Source organism: Leuresthes tenuis, unplaced genomic scaffold, assembly GCF_036924035.1.
Source record: "Leuresthes tenuis unplaced genomic scaffold, fLeuTen1.0.hap1 SCAF_11, whole genome shotgun sequence".
In the NCBI taxonomy this organism is placed as follows: domain Eukaryota; kingdom Metazoa; phylum Chordata; class Actinopteri; order Atheriniformes; family Atherinopsidae; genus Leuresthes; species Leuresthes tenuis.
In genome coordinates this window covers 515,064-530,967 of record NW_027325365.1, presented here as the reverse complement: position 1 = coordinate 530,967, position 15,904 = coordinate 515,064, and the positions used below count along the sequence as shown (strand labels likewise).

At 50.2% G+C, this 15,904-nt stretch overlaps 2 protein-coding genes across 9 annotated transcripts in view; one reads left to right on the top strand and one right to left on the bottom strand.

The window, feature by feature from the left end:
* The window catches only part of matr3l1.1 (matrin 3-like 1.1), a 397,623-nt gene extending 395,740 nt beyond the window's left edge, over positions 1-1,883 (top strand). For all 6 annotated transcript variants that reach the window (XM_072395115.1, XM_072395114.1, XM_072395119.1 and 3 more), the window contains 7 exons: positions 64-92; positions 173-298; positions 411-541; positions 614-1,010; positions 1,315-1,372; positions 1,565-1,686; positions 1,762-1,883. In XM_072395115.1, coding sequence (XP_072251216.1) covers positions 64-92; positions 173-298; positions 411-541; positions 614-1,010; positions 1,315-1,372; positions 1,565-1,686; positions 1,762-1,794 — 896 coding nt within the window. In that variant the 3' untranslated portion in view covers positions 1,795-1,883. The remainder of the gene's footprint in view (positions 1-63; positions 93-172; positions 299-410; positions 542-613; positions 1,011-1,314; positions 1,373-1,564; positions 1,687-1,761) is intronic.
* Positions 1,884-1,934: 51 nt separating this feature from the next.
* On the bottom strand, positions 1,935-15,205 carry matr3l1.2 (matrin 3-like 1.2). Of its 3 annotated transcripts, none has more exons than XM_072395121.1 (22): positions 14,916-15,205; positions 10,990-11,882; positions 10,331-10,392; positions 10,023-10,061; positions 9,788-9,882; positions 9,625-9,674; positions 9,438-9,554; positions 8,222-8,347; positions 7,969-8,145; positions 7,694-7,818; positions 6,923-7,460; positions 6,683-6,850; positions 5,497-5,593; positions 5,381-5,397; positions 5,092-5,214; positions 4,257-4,385; positions 3,448-3,576; positions 3,241-3,371; positions 2,762-2,987; positions 2,388-2,517; positions 2,205-2,320; positions 1,935-2,132 (listed from the first exon to the last, which is right to left on the bottom strand). In XM_072395121.1, the coding sequence occupies exons 2-22, from the start codon at positions 11,731-11,733 to the stop codon at positions 2,070-2,072; spliced, it is 3,402 nt and encodes a 1,133-aa protein (XP_072251222.1). In that variant the 5' UTR covers positions 11,734-11,882; positions 14,916-15,205; the 3' UTR covers positions 1,935-2,069. The 3 variants fall into 3 exon arrangements, with proteins under 3 accessions (XP_072251222.1, XP_072251221.1, XP_072251223.1); XM_072395120.1 differs by having other exon boundaries at positions 10,990-11,879; XM_072395122.1 differs by having other exon boundaries at positions 2,388-2,514; positions 10,990-11,879.
* Positions 15,206-15,904: the final 699 nt, after the last annotated feature.

Genomic DNA, 15,904 nt, shown 5'->3' with positions numbered 1-15,904 from the left:
TGGAGTTCTGTGGGGGGGCAGAATCAGAGGGGGGTTTACAGCTGTGGTGTTGCTGTGTTTCAGATGAAGACGACCACGACCGGAGCAGCGAGGTAAGACCCGATCAACCGGTTCTGTTTCAGTCCGAGTCCCGCCTGTGAGATCAGGGCTCAGACGTCCGGTTCTGTTTCAGTCCGAGTCCAGCAGAGTCGTGTACTTCAGCACCTTGCCGCTGCGCTTCACCGACGCCGAGCTGATCCGACTGATGGGAGGGTTTGGCACCGTGGTTCGGTACCTGCTGATCCGCCACCGCCGCCAGGTCAGACATCTCTCCTCCTGCTGTTGGGTTCGCTTGGTTCTGAACAGCGGAGAGGCCGTGTTTATTCTGTGGAGTCAGAACCAGTCTCAGGGTCCAGCTGTTTCTGTTTCAGGGCTTCGTGGAGATGTCCAGCACCTCAGAGGCTCTGCGAGCGGCCCGGGAGCTCGACACCAAACCCGTCAGCATCAACGGCTCCAGGCTGCTCGGCAGCTTGTCCCGCAAATACGACCGGCTCGCCAACGGGTCAGAAACCGGACGCTCGCACCTCCTGCCCGCCCCCCTCCACCGCCACTTACCTGTAATGTTCCTCCGCAGGTGGGAGGTCCAGACCGAGGAGAAGAGGAGCGACCGCAGGAGGAGCGAAAGACTGAGCAAAGCCGGCAGCGCCGACCCGGACCCGGCCGGCAGGAGGAGGACCCGGGACCGGAAGAGTGAAACCGAGACGTCTGGCAGAGCCGAGCCCAGATCACCTCCAGAATCTGACTCCAGCAGAAGGAACCCGAAGAGGACCGGGTCCAGAAAGGGTCCAGGAAAAAGAAAAGGGAACCCAGAGAGCGACGCGGTGCCTCAGAAATCCTCCAGAACAGAACCAGAGGAGCAGGCTGAGGAGCCAAGGGACGGAACCAACACGTCCTCTGAAGTTTGTTCTGAAACATCTGGACCTGAGAGGAAAGGTTCAAGGACTCCAGAACATCCAGAACCACCTGGACAGGTAGGACCCGGAGGCCCACTGCCTCCCTCAGCCTGGGCCGTGGCACCAGAACCAGAACCATCTGAGCAGGTAGCAGCGGCCCGGTTTGATGGGAAATCCTCTTATCAGCCTCTGTTTAAAAGTGGGTGGGGCCAGTGAGCTCTCTCTTCTGATTGGATGAACAGTTAAAGGACCAATCAGAGGAGGCAGCAGACTGACTGAGGTTCTGGTTCTGGTTCTGCACAGCTTACCAGTGATTACGAAACCAGCTGATCGAGCCGATCAGCTGGTTTCGTGTGGTTACTGATCTGTGGTCTATTTTCAGGACTCGGAACCGCAGTCCGAACCTGCAGAGGGCGCCGCAGAACCCGCCAAACCAGTCGGTAAGAACTCCCAACACACCTCAGTCTCTGATTGGTTAACTAACAGTGGGTGTGGCCAAAAGCAGGTGAAACCAGAGGTAGAACTTTCCCCGGTGTCAGACGGTGCTGTTGGACCTCTGCCCGCCTCCTTCAGTGACACCGAGGGGCTGCTCATTTAATCGCGGTGCGTTCACTGTCCCCTCCGTGTTGCAGGAGCAGAGTTTGTGCGCCCGGTCGTGGGTTATTTCTGTAACCTGTGTCAGCTGATCTTCTGCGACGAGGACGAAGCCAAACTGCAGCACTGCAGCACGCCGGCGCACTACAGGAAGTACCAGGTCGGCATGGAAACCAGCAGTTTCTCTCTGAGGCGCCAACGGCGGCGTTCTAACTTTGTTTGTGTTGTTTTTCAGGAGAAGACGGGGAAAGATCCGAGGACGAGCTGAACGACACGAGACTCCCGTCTCAAACCATTACCCAGAATTCACTTTGTGATTTAAATGATTTCAGTTCCCAAATAAAATGAAATGAAGTCGAGTTTATTCTGGAAAACTTCCAACAAACGATCCAACAGTAAAATTCAGACATAAAACGGAGCTAAAGGAGCGGCTCCTTTAACACAAAACACTGACGTCGTTACGGTCCTAAAACAAAGAGTTCAGCAGCGTCCAATCAAAGGGCGTCACCGTGGCAACCGCCACAAACTAAAGATGCCGTTCCCCTACGCCGTGGTCTTCTTGGCTTTCTTCTTCTCTGCTTTGGTTTGTTCTTTCTCCAGATGTTTCTGAAAGAAAAGGGGATGATGTCATCAGCTGGCTACCCGGCTGTGTCTCAGGTGTAGTGGGCGGGGCCTCACCTGCAGCTTGTCGTAGTGCGCCTGGCTGCTGCAGTGGGTCACCTTGGCCGTGTCTTCGTTGGAGTAGAACAGGAAGCAGACGCGGCAGTAGTAGCCCATCTTCACGTGTTCCACACCTAAACAGAAACAGCCGTCAGTGTCTGAAACGGGCGCCTCCTTCGTGGCGGTGGGTTGTTTTCTCACCGATCGGCGTGTCGGGGTCATACGGCGGCAGCGGCAGAGACGCCGCGCTGCGCTTTTCGGCAGGAGGCGGAGCTTCAGTCTGTCCGTTCTGATTGGCAGACGTGTCCATCTCCTCCGGCCGCTCCGCCTGCTGCAAACAGAGTGATGTCACAGCGTGATGTCAGAGTGTGATGTCACAGTGTGATGTCACAGCTCGTTTTTACAGCACTAAGGACTTAATAAGTTACGGTTCCCTGAAACACAAATGAACCGACAGTCTGGCTGAGAGGAAAACCGTTTCTGGAACACGGAGTGATGTCACAGCCGAGCTCTCACTCAGGCAGCTGATTGGTGGTGTGTTCAGGGTCACTGCTCAGAGGTTGGGACAAACTCACCTCCTCGCTGCTCTTCTGCTTCTCATCAGAACCTTCTGGCAGCTTCTCGTCTGAATCTTCTTGGATCGTCAGATCTCCAGCGCTGAGGTCGCAGCCCGGCGTGCCGCCCTCCTCCTCCTCCTCCTCTTCCTCTTTGGGCCTCTTGGCCGGCGGCTCTTCTTCGTGTTGGGAGGACTTTGGCGGCGGGCTGCTGTTCGCCCTCTTTGCCACAGTCGGACACCGATGGCTGAAACAAACAAACGTTTATTTCAGCGGACACTAAAGTGATCGGACTGATCAGGTTATTGATCGGTGAAGCTGAATCTCGGTTTGGTTCCTTTGAACGCTCGGACAGAACCGTCAGAACCGGGCTTCACCTCCTGTAAAATCTATCTCTGCTTCCTGAACTGAACTGATGACATCATTCCTGTGACGCTGCAGCTAAACAATCGTCTCTGATAAAACCCTCATTGAGGTCCGTTTGGGCCGGACTGACCCACCCGTGTTTGAGCTGCCGGTACTTCCTGCTGACGTAGATGGTCAGGCGCTTCCCGTTGAACCTCGGCAGCTTGGCTTTACAGGCTTCGGCCATTTTCTCTGCGTCCTCGGCCCGGTCCATCTCGATGAAACACTGCAGACAAACATTGAGACGGTTTTTATCTGCGGCTCGCCGCCTGACTCAGCAGAACCTGGTTCTGGTTCCGTACCTCTCTCCTGATCCTGTTCAGGAAGTACTTCCGGACTTTCCCGTACGGCTCGGCGAGCTTCAGGATGTCCTCGTCTGTGTATTTGCAGTTTGGGATCTGGCCGACGTACACGACCCTGCTGGAGCCGCACTGAACACACGTGCACGCACACGTGCACACACACACACACGTGCACAGCGTTAGAGTTACAAGGAAATAACAGGCTCCAACAAACTGTTCCAGAGTCTGCCACTAAAGCCCTTCAGTCAGAACATCTGAGATCAGAGCGTTTAAACAGCTGGAAAAGAACCCGTGAAAAAGGTGCTTTACAGAAGATGAGATTTAAAAAGCGGCTGCTCACCTGCTACTTTATCTAAAAGAACTTTCTAACAACGCTCTGTTTCTAACAGAAGGTTCCGATCCAAAGAGGAACGACTTCCACATCTTATTCTCACACAGAAAGAAACCCTGAAAGGGAACATTGATCCCAGGCAGCAGAAGACATTAAAACTCTGAAAGGTTCTGATCTGAAACCAGAACTCCTTTCTAACTCAGACTGTCACAGAGGTCTGAAGCTGATCCAAGGTTCTGGACATGATGATGTCACTGCCTCTCAGTGACATCATCAGCCTACAGTGACATCATCACAAACAGGAAGTCCAGCTGCTCTTTTGGAAACTCGTTTATTTTTTAACCATCGAGAACATCCAAAGGCACGATCAGAAGTTCTGGTACCAACGATGCCTGAAATCGGTCAGTACCGGGCTTTTTATGAGTTACCCAGAAAACAGCAGCCTGACAACACGCTGCCGCACACCTGGAACGCTCACCTGGATGGTCGGGTAGGTCATGGAGTGACTGACCCGGACCGGCCGGCCGCACACAGACGCCGTCACGTTACTGTTGTAGAACCTGGACATGGACCGGGCTTCTTCCTCCGTTTCAAACTGAATGTAGGCCTGGAGAACAAGAGGAGGAACGGAAGAAGAAGAGGAGGAGGAACAGAAGAAGAAGAAGAGGAGGAGGAGGAACAGAAGAAGAAGAAGAGGAGGAGGAACAGAAGAAGAAGAGGAACAGAGGAAGAAGAAGAGGAGGAGGAACAGAAGAAGAAGAAGAGGAGGAGGAGGAACAGAAGAAGAAGAAGAGGAGGAGGAGGAACAGAAGAAGAAGAAGAGGAGGAGGAACAGAAGAAGAAGAGGAACAGAGGAAGAAGAAGAGGAACGGGAGAAGAAGAGAAACAGACGAGGAGGAACAGAAAAAGAAGAACAGAAGAGGAACAGAAAAAGAAGAACAGAAGAGGAACAGAAGAAGAACAGAAGAGGAACAGAAGAAGAAGAGGAACAGAGGAAGAAGAAGAGGAGGAACAGAAGAAGAAGAGAAACAGATGAGGAGGAACAGAAGAAGAAGAGGAGGAGGAACAGAAAAAGAAGAAGAGAAGAGGAACAGAAGAAGAAGAACAGAAGAAGAAGAAGAGGAACAGAAGAAGAAGAACAGAAGAAGAAGAGGAGAAACGGAAGAAGAAGGTTAACATGCAGCTGCAGATGAACCTGACTCTCAGAGTTCTGATCTTTTCTTCATATCAGAACATGAAAGCAGGAACACGGTGGAACGAACACAGAACATGAGCCTAAATGGATCCGACTGGAAACAGAACTGTTCACCCACCTCGGGTCGGAGGTCCAGCACCAGGTGTTTGACCACGTTCCCAAACGGTTTGGCGAGTCCCAGCAGCTCGTTGAGGAAGTTGTAACCTCGCCTGAAGCCCACGATGTTGACGACCCTCATACCCTGCAGGACCAGAGCAGAACCAGAGCAGAACTGTTCACATAGTTCTGAGGGATGAAGATCCGACAGCAGAACCTGCTGCATGGAGTCAGGACCTTTAAAGTTTGGTGTTTGAACTTAAAAAAAGCTAAAATGTGTGAGTCGGATGATTTTAAAGGCACCTACATACCCCTTGCTTTGAGCTATCTGCAGAGAAGAAGAAGAGAAACACAGAAGAAGATCAGCTGCAAAGTCTCAACAAGCCACAAACATCGTGTAGAAGTTCTGACCCACTTCAACACGTACCGGCGGCGTCAGACTCTCCGTGGCCATCGCCATCGTCCTCCTCCAGCTCGTCCAGCGTCACAAAGTCCTCCATGTTCTCCAGGAAGTCTTCCTCACCCTGACGACACACAGCATGGTTCAGTTTTACAGCAGGATCCAATCAGACCAAAGTCCACTTCAACATTCCACACCGAACCTTTCATTTCCACATGGAGAATCCTCAGAAAGCTCTGTTTATTTCTAAAGTGGACTTTTTTACTGCTGAAATGACGATTCAGAGTGCTAAAATCCAATTTCTTAGGTTCAGTGAATGCAGCACAAGCTCCAGTCAGAGCAGAGGAGGAAGAACATGGAAAAAGTCTTGTGTAGAAATCCCTCCGTTAGCTCTTCTTTAGCTGCAAGTAGCCCCATAACAGAGCTATGAGCTAACAGCGGCTATGAGCTAACAGCGGCTATGAGCTAACAGCGGCTATGAGCTAACAGAGCTATGAGCTAACAGAGCTATGAGCTAACAGCAGCTATGAGCTAACAGCAGCTATGAGCTAACAGAGCTATGAGCTAACAGCAGCTATGAGCTAACAGCGGCTATGAGCTAACAGCAGCTATGAGCTAACAGAGCTATGAGCTAACAGCAGCTATGAGCTAACAGCGGCTATGAGCTAACAGCAGCTATGAGCTAACAGAGCTATGAGCTAACAGCAGCTATGAGCTAACAGCAGCTATGAGCTAACAGAGCTATGAGCTAACAGCAGCTATGAGCTAACAGCAGCTATGAGCTAACAGCGGCTATGAGCTAACAGCAGCTATGAGCTAACAGAGCTATGAGCTAACAGCAGCTATGAGCTAACAGCTATGAGCTAACAGCAGCTATGAGCTAACAGAGCTATGAGCTAACAGCGGCTATGAGCTAACAGCAGCTATGAGCTAACAGAGCTATGAGCTAACAGCAGCTATGAGCTAACAGAGCTATAGCACACGTTCATTCATTCATTCTTCTTAAAGTATTGGTGAAATAAAGACAGATAATGCCTTATTTAGAGGCTCTAAGCCCCGTTCACTCCGTTATATGGATCTCCAGTTATCTAAATAACTGTTTTGGTTCGGCTGCAGCTGTCGAAACACTCATTTCATGATTTAACAGTAAATATCTCACGTTTTGCTCCTTTAAAGTTAAAGAAAACGGGTTCAGGAGAAAACGGCGTCTCACCGTGTCTGCAGGCAGATCTCCCTCCGCCGCCTCTGCGTTTGGCTCGTTTTGGTTCTCCTGTAGGTCAGCCGGAGCCTCGGTTTGGCCCTCTGGCTCCACCCCCTGCGTGACCTCACCCTCAGCCTTCTCCACGTCTCCAGCTGTGTCATCAGTGACATCATCAGGAACCTGCATACACGCCACAGGTTACCACTCAGAAACATTTGACCTCCATGTTTCCTAAACCTCTGGCTTCCTCACCTCCTCCTGTTTCTCCTCCTCTACGTTCTCCTGTTTCTCCTCCTCTTCGTTCTCCCGTTTCTCCTCCTCTTCGTTCTCCTGTTTCTCCTCCTCTTCATCCTCCTGTTTCTCCTCCTCTTCGTCCTCCTGCTTCACCTCCTCTTCCTCCTCCTGCTTCACCTCCTCTTCCTCCCCCTGCTTCACCTCCTCTTCCTCCCCCTGCTTCATCTCCTCTTCCTCCCCCTGTTTCACCTCCTCAGAATCCCCCCCCTCTGTCTCCTTCACAGACTCCGCCCTCTCTGGCTCCTCCTCCTCTGCTTCTCGATCAGTTCCCTCCCCTTCTTCCTCTCCTCCCTGCATCACTCCAGACACCTCCTCCTCTTCCTCCTCCTCCTCTGCAGGCTTCACTTTGCCCTCCTCCTCCTCCTCCTCTCGGCTCCTGGACGACGACTTGGACGAGGCGGTTCTGGAGGTGGAGGAGGTGGGCTTGGACCCGGGGCTGGTTGTTCTGCCGCTCCTCCGGCTTTGATCGTCAGATTCATTTTGTCTCCGGTTCACACTGGAAAAAAACAGAAAAACATCACTTTTACAGCGGCGCTGCGAGGCCCCGCCCCCTCTGAGGTCAGCTGACACCTCATGAGGAAGCACATTTGGTGGGTCACACGGAGCGCACGAAGCTTGGATCTGCCTGAAAGGAGGCGGCTGCAGAGCAGTCCCTTCACCTGCTTCAGTCAGTCTGAACCTCCTTCAGGTGCTGCTGTCATGGCAACCAGGTGAACTCTGAATACTCACTTGAGGGTTTTGTACTTGGTGCAGATGTTGAGGCGGATCAGCCGTCCCTTCATGGTGAGAGGGTTCATGGTGTAATACTTCACCAGCATCTCTGCGTCATCCACAGTTCCCATCTGGATGAAGGCCTGGACACACACACGTGCACACACACGTGCACACACACGTGCACACACACACACACAGTCAGCACCTGCATGGACAGCTGAAGCAACACCTGCTCTGCTTCACACCGTTTAGTCTTCCCTGGACCCGGTTCTGTTCGGACTGCAGCTTACCCGGTCGGTGAGGAAAAGGTGTTTTTCCACAACGCCAAAGCGTCCCGCAATGGTCAGCAGCTCCTTCTTCTTCTCCTCCTCTTTGGGCAGATGGGAGAAGAAGACCACTTTGCTGCCGTGGCTTTTCATGTCCCGTCCAGGTCTGTCCATGGACCGATCCGCCGCCCGGTCGTCTTTCTGGGGGTCGAACACAGAAAGTTTTATTTGTGGCACCGCCGTGCAAACAGCGACTCGGCGACAGAGCGGCATTTACCTCGATGACCATCAGCCTCTGGGACAGGTAGAAGGTGACCGGCTTGCCGTACAGAGAGGCCGGGTTCTGCTTGTAGTAGTTCACAGCGTCCCGAGCTTCTTCGTGAGTATTCATCTCCAAAAAGGCCTGATGGAGACAGAACATTCAGTGTTCTAATGTTTTTCTGGTTCCTGAGAGACCGTTTCACAGCCTTCACGCTCGCCAGCCTGCCTCCTACAGAGCTGCAGCAAACAGATTAAAGTCATCGAGCAGTCGGACATGTTGGTTCTCTGCTAGCTTCCTTCCGTTTTCCGCTAGCTTCCCTCCGTTCTCCGCTAGCTTCCTCCCGTTCTCCGCTAGCTTCCTCCCGTTCTCCGCTAGCTTCCTCCCGTTCTCCGCTAGCTTCCTCCCGTTCTCCGCTAGCTTCCTCCCGTTCTCCGCTAGCTTCCTCCCGTTCTCCGCTAGCTTCCTTCCGTTCTCCGCTAGCTTCCTTCCGTTCTCCGCTAGCTTCCTTCTGTTCTCCGCTAGCTTCCTCCCGTTCTCCGCTAGCTTCCTCCCGTTCTCCGCTAGCTTCCTCCCGTTCTCCGCTAGCTTCCTCCCGTTCTCCGCTAGCTTCCTCCCGTTCTCCGCTAGCTTCCTTCTGTTCTCCGCTAGCTTCCTCCCGTTCTCCGCTAGCTTCCTTCTGTTCTCCGCTAGCTTCCTTGCGTTCTCCGCTAGCTTCCTCCCGTTCTCCGCTAGCTTCCTCCCGTTCTCCGCTAGCTTCCTTCCGTTCTCCGCTAGCTTCCTTCTGTTCTCCGCTAGCTTCCTTTCGTTCTCCGCTAGCTTCCTTCTGTTCTCCGCTAGCTTCCTTGCGTTCTCCGCTAGCTTCCTCGCGTTCTCCGCTAGCTTCCTCCTGTTCTCCGCTAGCTTCCTTCTGAGCTAACAAGCCGACTGATTTCCATTAAAATGCTAACATGAAATGTTCTCTTTGCTCCGCTCAGTGGACTCGATATGTGAACTGGCTGCTTTCTGTTGTGCTATCATGCTAAGCTAACAGTATTTTCCCTCTTCTCTTCTTTGAAATGCTCCCAAACGTTAGACATTTTTCCTCTGATTTTGCTCCTCGTCGTTTTCTCCGTTGTTCTTCCATCAAATCAAGCTGCTACATGTTGTGCAACAGTAATAACCGTCCGTGTGAAACAGGGCGAGCACACCAATGTCTGCCTGGACTCAGAGGAGACGGAGCCGGTTTCTGTACCTTGTTCTTGAGCACCAGGTGCTCCCTCAGGCGGCCGAAAGGCTCGGTGAAGGCAAACAGGGTCTTGTTGCTCAGAGGCTTCCTGTCGTACTTCACCACCACCACTCTGCTTCTTATCTGAGGACGACACATTCAACATCAGCGTCACGCCTTCAGAAACCGACGGTAACGAGGAGTTTCCACTGACCGTGTTCTGTCCCATCTGGTTCCCGAGCAGACCGGGTCCCCCGCCGCCTCCTGGCACACAAACACACACGTTAGCGCGCTAACGTTGGAGGTAAAACAAAAACTGGATGGATCCGTTTAATCTGCTCCGGCAGGAAACCTGAGGTTTATAATCTGTGTCTCACCCCAGCTGGAGGACATCCCTCCTGTCGGTACCGATGACATGGGGCCCGGTCCCAGCAGGCCAGCAGCCAGGTTGGGGGTGTCCCGGCGACCCGGGCTGAAAAACAACAACAAGTCACCTTTTAACAGCTTCAAGTCAAAGAGAGTTCAGTAACAAGCTCAAACAGCAGCGAATGAGCCAAACTGAACAGTTTCTTTCCACATCATGCATCCTCACAGCGGGGGGGCACGACTTACCCTCTGCCTGAAGCCATACTGGGGTCCCAGTCAGGGTACCTGCAGAACACAGAAAGGTTCAGACCTGTCAGGGTTACAGCTGTGAAGGAACAGTGAAACATCAGGACTGATGACACGTTTCATTTTAAGGGTTTTTAGGGGGAAACGACATCAGATCAGAACTGAAAAAGTGTCTGAACTTCCAGTGGAAAACATGATCCCACCCAGCTCTGCCCAGACAACCCAAATGATTGTAAAGCCTTCCCCAGATCAGGTTTGGTTACATCATCATCATCATATGGGTGTTTCTGAGCGTGTCAGTGACTCACGTGTCCAGGAGATGCCGCCTGTTTTCAGCATGTCGAAGGCCATTAACGTGCTGGTTCCACTCCTGCAGACACGAACACATTCACTGAGCACCAGGACTTTTACAACAACCGTTTATAGCTGCTCTGTTTCTCTGACTGAGGACCGCTCTTTACTTTGTTGCTCTGACTGTGAGCTGCAGCAGAAAAACCAACCAGAAGCCAACAAACAGGAGAGTGAGGCGGCAGATTTCACCTCACTGCTAACAGAAAGAGGAGCTCCACGCTGGTAAAAAGACAAATTTAAAGGTTGTGTCGGTCATCGTGTTCGACTCCACAGAGTCAGGTGTGTGTCGGAGCTAACCAGGACTCTCCTGACACTAACTGAGAGGTTCTGATCTGTGCAGACTCAAGAGGCTGAGAAGGAGCTGCAACACTAACTGCTTTAGGGCTGGACAGACTGACCACAGGTGAGTTTTACCTGGGACAAAGCAAATCTACCTGTAAAGGGCTGCAGAGCCCCCGGTATCAGTAAGAAAGGTTTGAAACAAAACTACATGAAGCAAACTGAGGATGGCAGCATGTGATTGGCTGACAGAAGGCTGCAGCTGCGCTCAGGTGTGGGAGCTGAAACATTTACTGTTAGTCCGAGAAGAAAAGAGGAAGCAGCTGGACGTACTCACCATGATGGAATGAACGTCAAAGTCACAAAGAGAGCACACGTGAGGGAACCTGGGGGGCAGGACTCCCAAGAAGTCTTGGACTTTTCCGTTAGACGGGGAGCCCATCCTCCTCTGCATAAAGTCAGACGGCGGCGGCCCCATGCCGAGCCCGCCATAGGAAGTTTGGCGGGAAAGTTCAGAATAAGGCCGGTCTCCTCTCCCGACGCTGCTGTAGCCGAAGCCCCGGCCGGGGGCCCCGTCCTGCATGGAGCTGAAGCCGAAGTCTGCGGAGGGCAGCGCCCGGGCCTGGCTCTGACCCATGGAGCCCATCCTCCCCATGGGCCCTTCGTCCCAGCCGTCCCGTCCTCCTCGATAAGCGGCGTCAGAGGACATGGAGGAGCCCGGCCCGCGCTCTCCAACGTCCGCCTTGCGGCTCTTGAGCTGCATGAGGATGCGTGGCAGCGTCTCCACGCTGATCTCCTCTTCAGGGATTTCAGCCAGAGCGTCCAGGTCGGAGGGCGACAGCCCCAAACTGGCAAACAGCTTCATGGTGCTGCCAAGATTACCCCCCCCACGCCGGGACATCTGGGAGCCGCCGTCCGGGCCCTCCACCCCACCCATGCCCACGCCTGAAGCCATGCCCCCCATCTGCTGGCCGGAACGCTGCTCGTTCATGTTGAAGTTCAAGGTCTCTGCAGCGGCAAGGAGCCCCCGACCCACAGAAAAGTGCTTCTGACCGCCGTCCGACTGCAGCTTCTGAGACATAACACCAGCAGGCGGAGCCGCCCTCAGAGGAAAGAGCAAGAAGGAAGCCGGCAGCAGAGCGGGGAAAGACCAGGGCGGCCGGCTAAAGTCCTGCTCAGACAGGAAACAGCCAAAGTGAGGGCGTCCTCTTCTGTTCTGTAGAAGTTCTGCTGAAACACAATGAGGCAGAGAAAACCTTGAAACAAAGAGTCCACTGGGAGCCACATGAGGGGAGTCAGCATCCACCTGAGCAGGTGGAGCTGAGGTTACTGCAGAGGGAACATGAGAAGACGTTAAAGAAGGAGGAGAGAGAGCTTCACCTCAGACCAGGAGGAAGAAATGAACTGATGGAAAACAGAGTGATGAGACTCTGAGGAGGAGACAAACCCCCTTTCTATGGAAATCACTGACAGATGCAAAGAGAAGGAGACTGAGCTAACTAATGAGGGCAGGAGAGCAGCTGGACCCGACCGCTTCTACCTAAATCCTGTTTTCATGCAGAGGAGTCGCTCAGCCAGCTTCTTTTAAACTGTCACAGCTGGCTGGTGACACCAGCTTTCCTTTAAAGGTTCTGAGGAGATTGTACCGGATCAGTCCTGATTAGCATCACTTTACACTGAATAACAGTCAGCTGACAACAGGAAACATTGCTGTTTAAGACTGATTCAGGAACCTTTTTCACTGGAGCAACATGTCACTGCTGGTTAGAAACAGATTTATTCACCACTTCTGTTCACATCTATTCTACACATTTATATCAGAGAGTCTTCAGAATCAAAGCAGCAGGAACGTCTACATCATCATCTCACAGCATGATACCAGAAACCAGATCAAAAGAACCTCAAACCCACATAGAATAGAATATTTTTATCTCATTTACAGTCCTGATCCAGTCCTCATTTCTTTAAAGTGTCCTGATCAATAGTTCTGCAGCTTTCTGAAGCTCTTTCACAGTTTTTCTTTGGACATTTTCTGCTTTTCCCCTCATCTTCAGTCCTTGTTCCTGAGCATTTTCAGTGTTTTTTCTTTGTTCAGCCACTTAACTCTGACCTTTGACCCATTCAGGCAGAAAAAAGGCTCCTAACTCAAGGGATGAACCAGTGTTGTGTCGACACAGAACAGACAACTTAGCAAAGAAGCCATTTTAAACTGGATCTTTAGGCACTTTGTCACAAAGACACATCATTTGTTCCCATTTCTTTAGCTGCATCTATGAAAAACAGCAAAGAAAACACAGTTTGACAGACAGAAAATAGGATTTCTGCAGCAACAAGGTGATTCCCAAAGAGCTATTAGCTGAAAACTTGGCATATCTCAGCATGGTGTGCAGTGTGTCCTTAAAACATTTGAGGAAACTGGACAAGTGGAGGACAAAAGAAGAAGTGTCAGGCCTAAAAAACTATCTCCAGCAGATGAACAGGATCTGAAAGTGATGTCCTTAAGAAAGAGGAAAAAATCCAGCTGTGACCTGACAGGACCTGAGAGATGCATCTGGACCTTCAGCTGATCCATCTACTGTTGGCCCAAGCCTCATCAGAAATGGTCTCCATGGAAGGGTGGCTGTCAAGAAGCCGTTCTTAAGGAAGGGAAACAGGGAGAAAAGGCTGAGCTGTGCCAAATGACACAAGAAGTGGACTGAAAATCAGTGGCAACAGGTCTTATGGAGGGATGAATCCTCCCCAGAGCCGGACCTCAACATTATTGAAGCAGTGTGGGATCATCTGACAGAGAACGGAACAAAAGGCAGCCCACATCCAAAGAAGAGCTTTGGGATGTCCTTCAAGAAGCCTGGAGAACTATTCCTGAAGACTCCTTAAAGAAATGACAGAAAGCTGGTCTCAGAGGGTTCAGGCTGTGTTGGAGAATAAAGGAGCTCAGACCAGAGATTCACTTTAAAGCTGCTGAGAACTGATAAAAAACTCTGTTTCTGCCTCAGATTCTGGGTTTATGTTCATGTTTGAACATGTTTCAGTGAATCTCTGCAGCTGCTTCCTGTTTTTATGGAACTATGGGAATAAATGAGGCTGATCAGGACTCTGAAACAATAATGTCCCTTTGCTAATAAATCTTTTAAACATTTCTTATCTTCACGTCTTTATAATGTTGGGAAATTTCCAGTAAAATCAGATCAGTTCTGTCCTAAAAATGGAAATAAATGACCGGACTTCCCATGAGTCTAAACTAGAATTAACCTGTCAGAACATTTCAGAGTAAAATACAAAACAATAATATTAATTTAAAGTTCCGTCTGCGTGAAAAAATCTTTATTATTAATCTAATCAACAAATAATGTGTTCACTAAAAATAATAACATCCTTTTACACTTTCAAAGTAAATGAACACATAATCACAGCCAATAAATAACATTTCATCAATAAAAACGACAGGTTGAGCTTTTGAAAACAAACTAAGGTGCAGAAGTTACTTCTTCTGTCTCCATCACGTCTGTTATTTACTTCAACTGTTTGGCAGGCTGCACGTTCAGCTTTAATCCTGGTTAAAAACCCCGCAAAAACGTCTTCTCTGTCGCCTGCGCTTCATCATTTGCAATTTAAGCATTTGTTTTTCAGTATTGATGAGCTCCAGCTGCAAATACAGCTGCTCCACCTCGGTTGCCATTGGTTACTGCTGTTAACTGTGACCGGAAGAAAAAGCAAGGATTCGGCTATATCACCTGAAACCACGCAGTCACACCCCCTACCGGCACGGAGAACTGCAGAGCAACGCGTTCCCTCGACGCAGAACTTCGAAAGCTCGATGGAAGACGTCACGTCGACGCTGAACACGTTCCGGACTATAAATCCGGCTTCACGCGGCTCTGAACGCTGCGGTTAGCTTCCAGTGGAGCCGTTAGCAGCTAGCCTTACGGCGCTAACGGCTGTTAGGAATGTATATCACTTCAACCCCCTGGGACTTGTCTTCATTCAGTTGATATATAAAAACACAAATGCATCTGTTACACTTAAAAAAAAGAAATAATCGAATAAACAATGATTCATTGTTAAGTTTCGTGCCGCTCCGCAGTTAAGGCTAACTGTAGCATACACGGGGCTAGCCTCATCATGCTAACACGGGTCGTTATTTGGCTCAGTTTCTGTTTGCACGCCAGTGTTATCGTTTTGTCTTGTGCAACATGGATACTAATATATTCGCTTTCAGACAGCTCATGCGTTACAGAGCTATCTGCAAATTCAAACACTTACCTCAGCTTTTCTAAACGCAGAGTCGACTAACCGCCAGCACTTAGGAAAGCTTTGTCACCGAACGTGACGCAAAGTGTCGCGAGATTTGGAACTCTCCTCCAGATGTGGGTCCCACGGGTTCTGTTTTGTGTTTCGGTTGTTCCCCACATTCCCTGCTTGCTTTTATTTTCTCTCAGACGGTCCAGCTGTGTTCCTAACTGCTGTTAACTGCAAACAACCACAGCTGCTCGTGTCTGAGCATTAGTCGATCCAGTGAAGTCGGTAAGTTTCCACCGGAAGTGGACTATTTGGAGTAAAGTGATGCCTTCAGTGATCTCGTGAATTTTCAGAAGTGATGGAGGCTTTCTGGGTTTCTATCAAGAATAGAACTTGAACGACATGATTCAGGTGTCTCACAGTGAGCTCATTCTGTGACATACACGATAAAACTTTAGGTTTTTTAAGTTGAAACTATCTAATTATTGTATTTAACCCCATGGTTAGAACATGACGTCATCTTTTCATCCGTGTTTTCAGATGTTTTAGTCCATTAATCCTTATTTGTGTTTTTTTATGTCCATCTTTTATAGATATTTTGAAATAATTTATATTTTGCCATATGTTCATTGACCTGAGATCACAGAAGTCGTGTCTGAAATACTTTTCTTTACTGTTGTTGTTGTTGTTATTGTTGTTGTTGTTGTTGTTGTGGGCTGGATAGTGTGGGTGAACTGGGTTCAGATCCACTGAATGAAAGGTACGACCTCCAGTTGGGGTCCTTACACAAGACCCCCGCAAGTTGCTTTGGATAAAAGCGTCTGCTAAATGCATAGATATATAAATATGAAGAACGTCAGAATTAAAAACTTAAACAAGAACCAGTTTATTATCTTTATTCAAATGATCGTATTCTTTATGGATAGATTAGAAAGTCCTGACAAATCAGAAATGAGATCCTATCAAAGGTTCCATCTCTGTCATATGGTACATTTATCATATCTGTGCAGCAG

Bases quoted from the DNA above. Each gene is read 5' to 3' on its own strand.
- matr3l1.2 (XM_072395121.1), bottom strand. From the start codon at position 11,733: ATGTCTCAGAAGCTGCAGTCGGACGGCGGTCAGAAGCACTTTTCTGTG. The intron at 9,675-9,787 runs GTGAGACACAGA...TTTGTGTGCCAG, and splicing joins AGGGATGTCCTCCAGCTGGG to GAGGCGGCGGGGGACCCGGT. The intron at 2,321-2,387 runs GTGAGAAAACAA...GTTTCTGTTTAG, and splicing joins TGACCCCGACACGCCGATCG to GTGTGGAACACGTGAAGATG.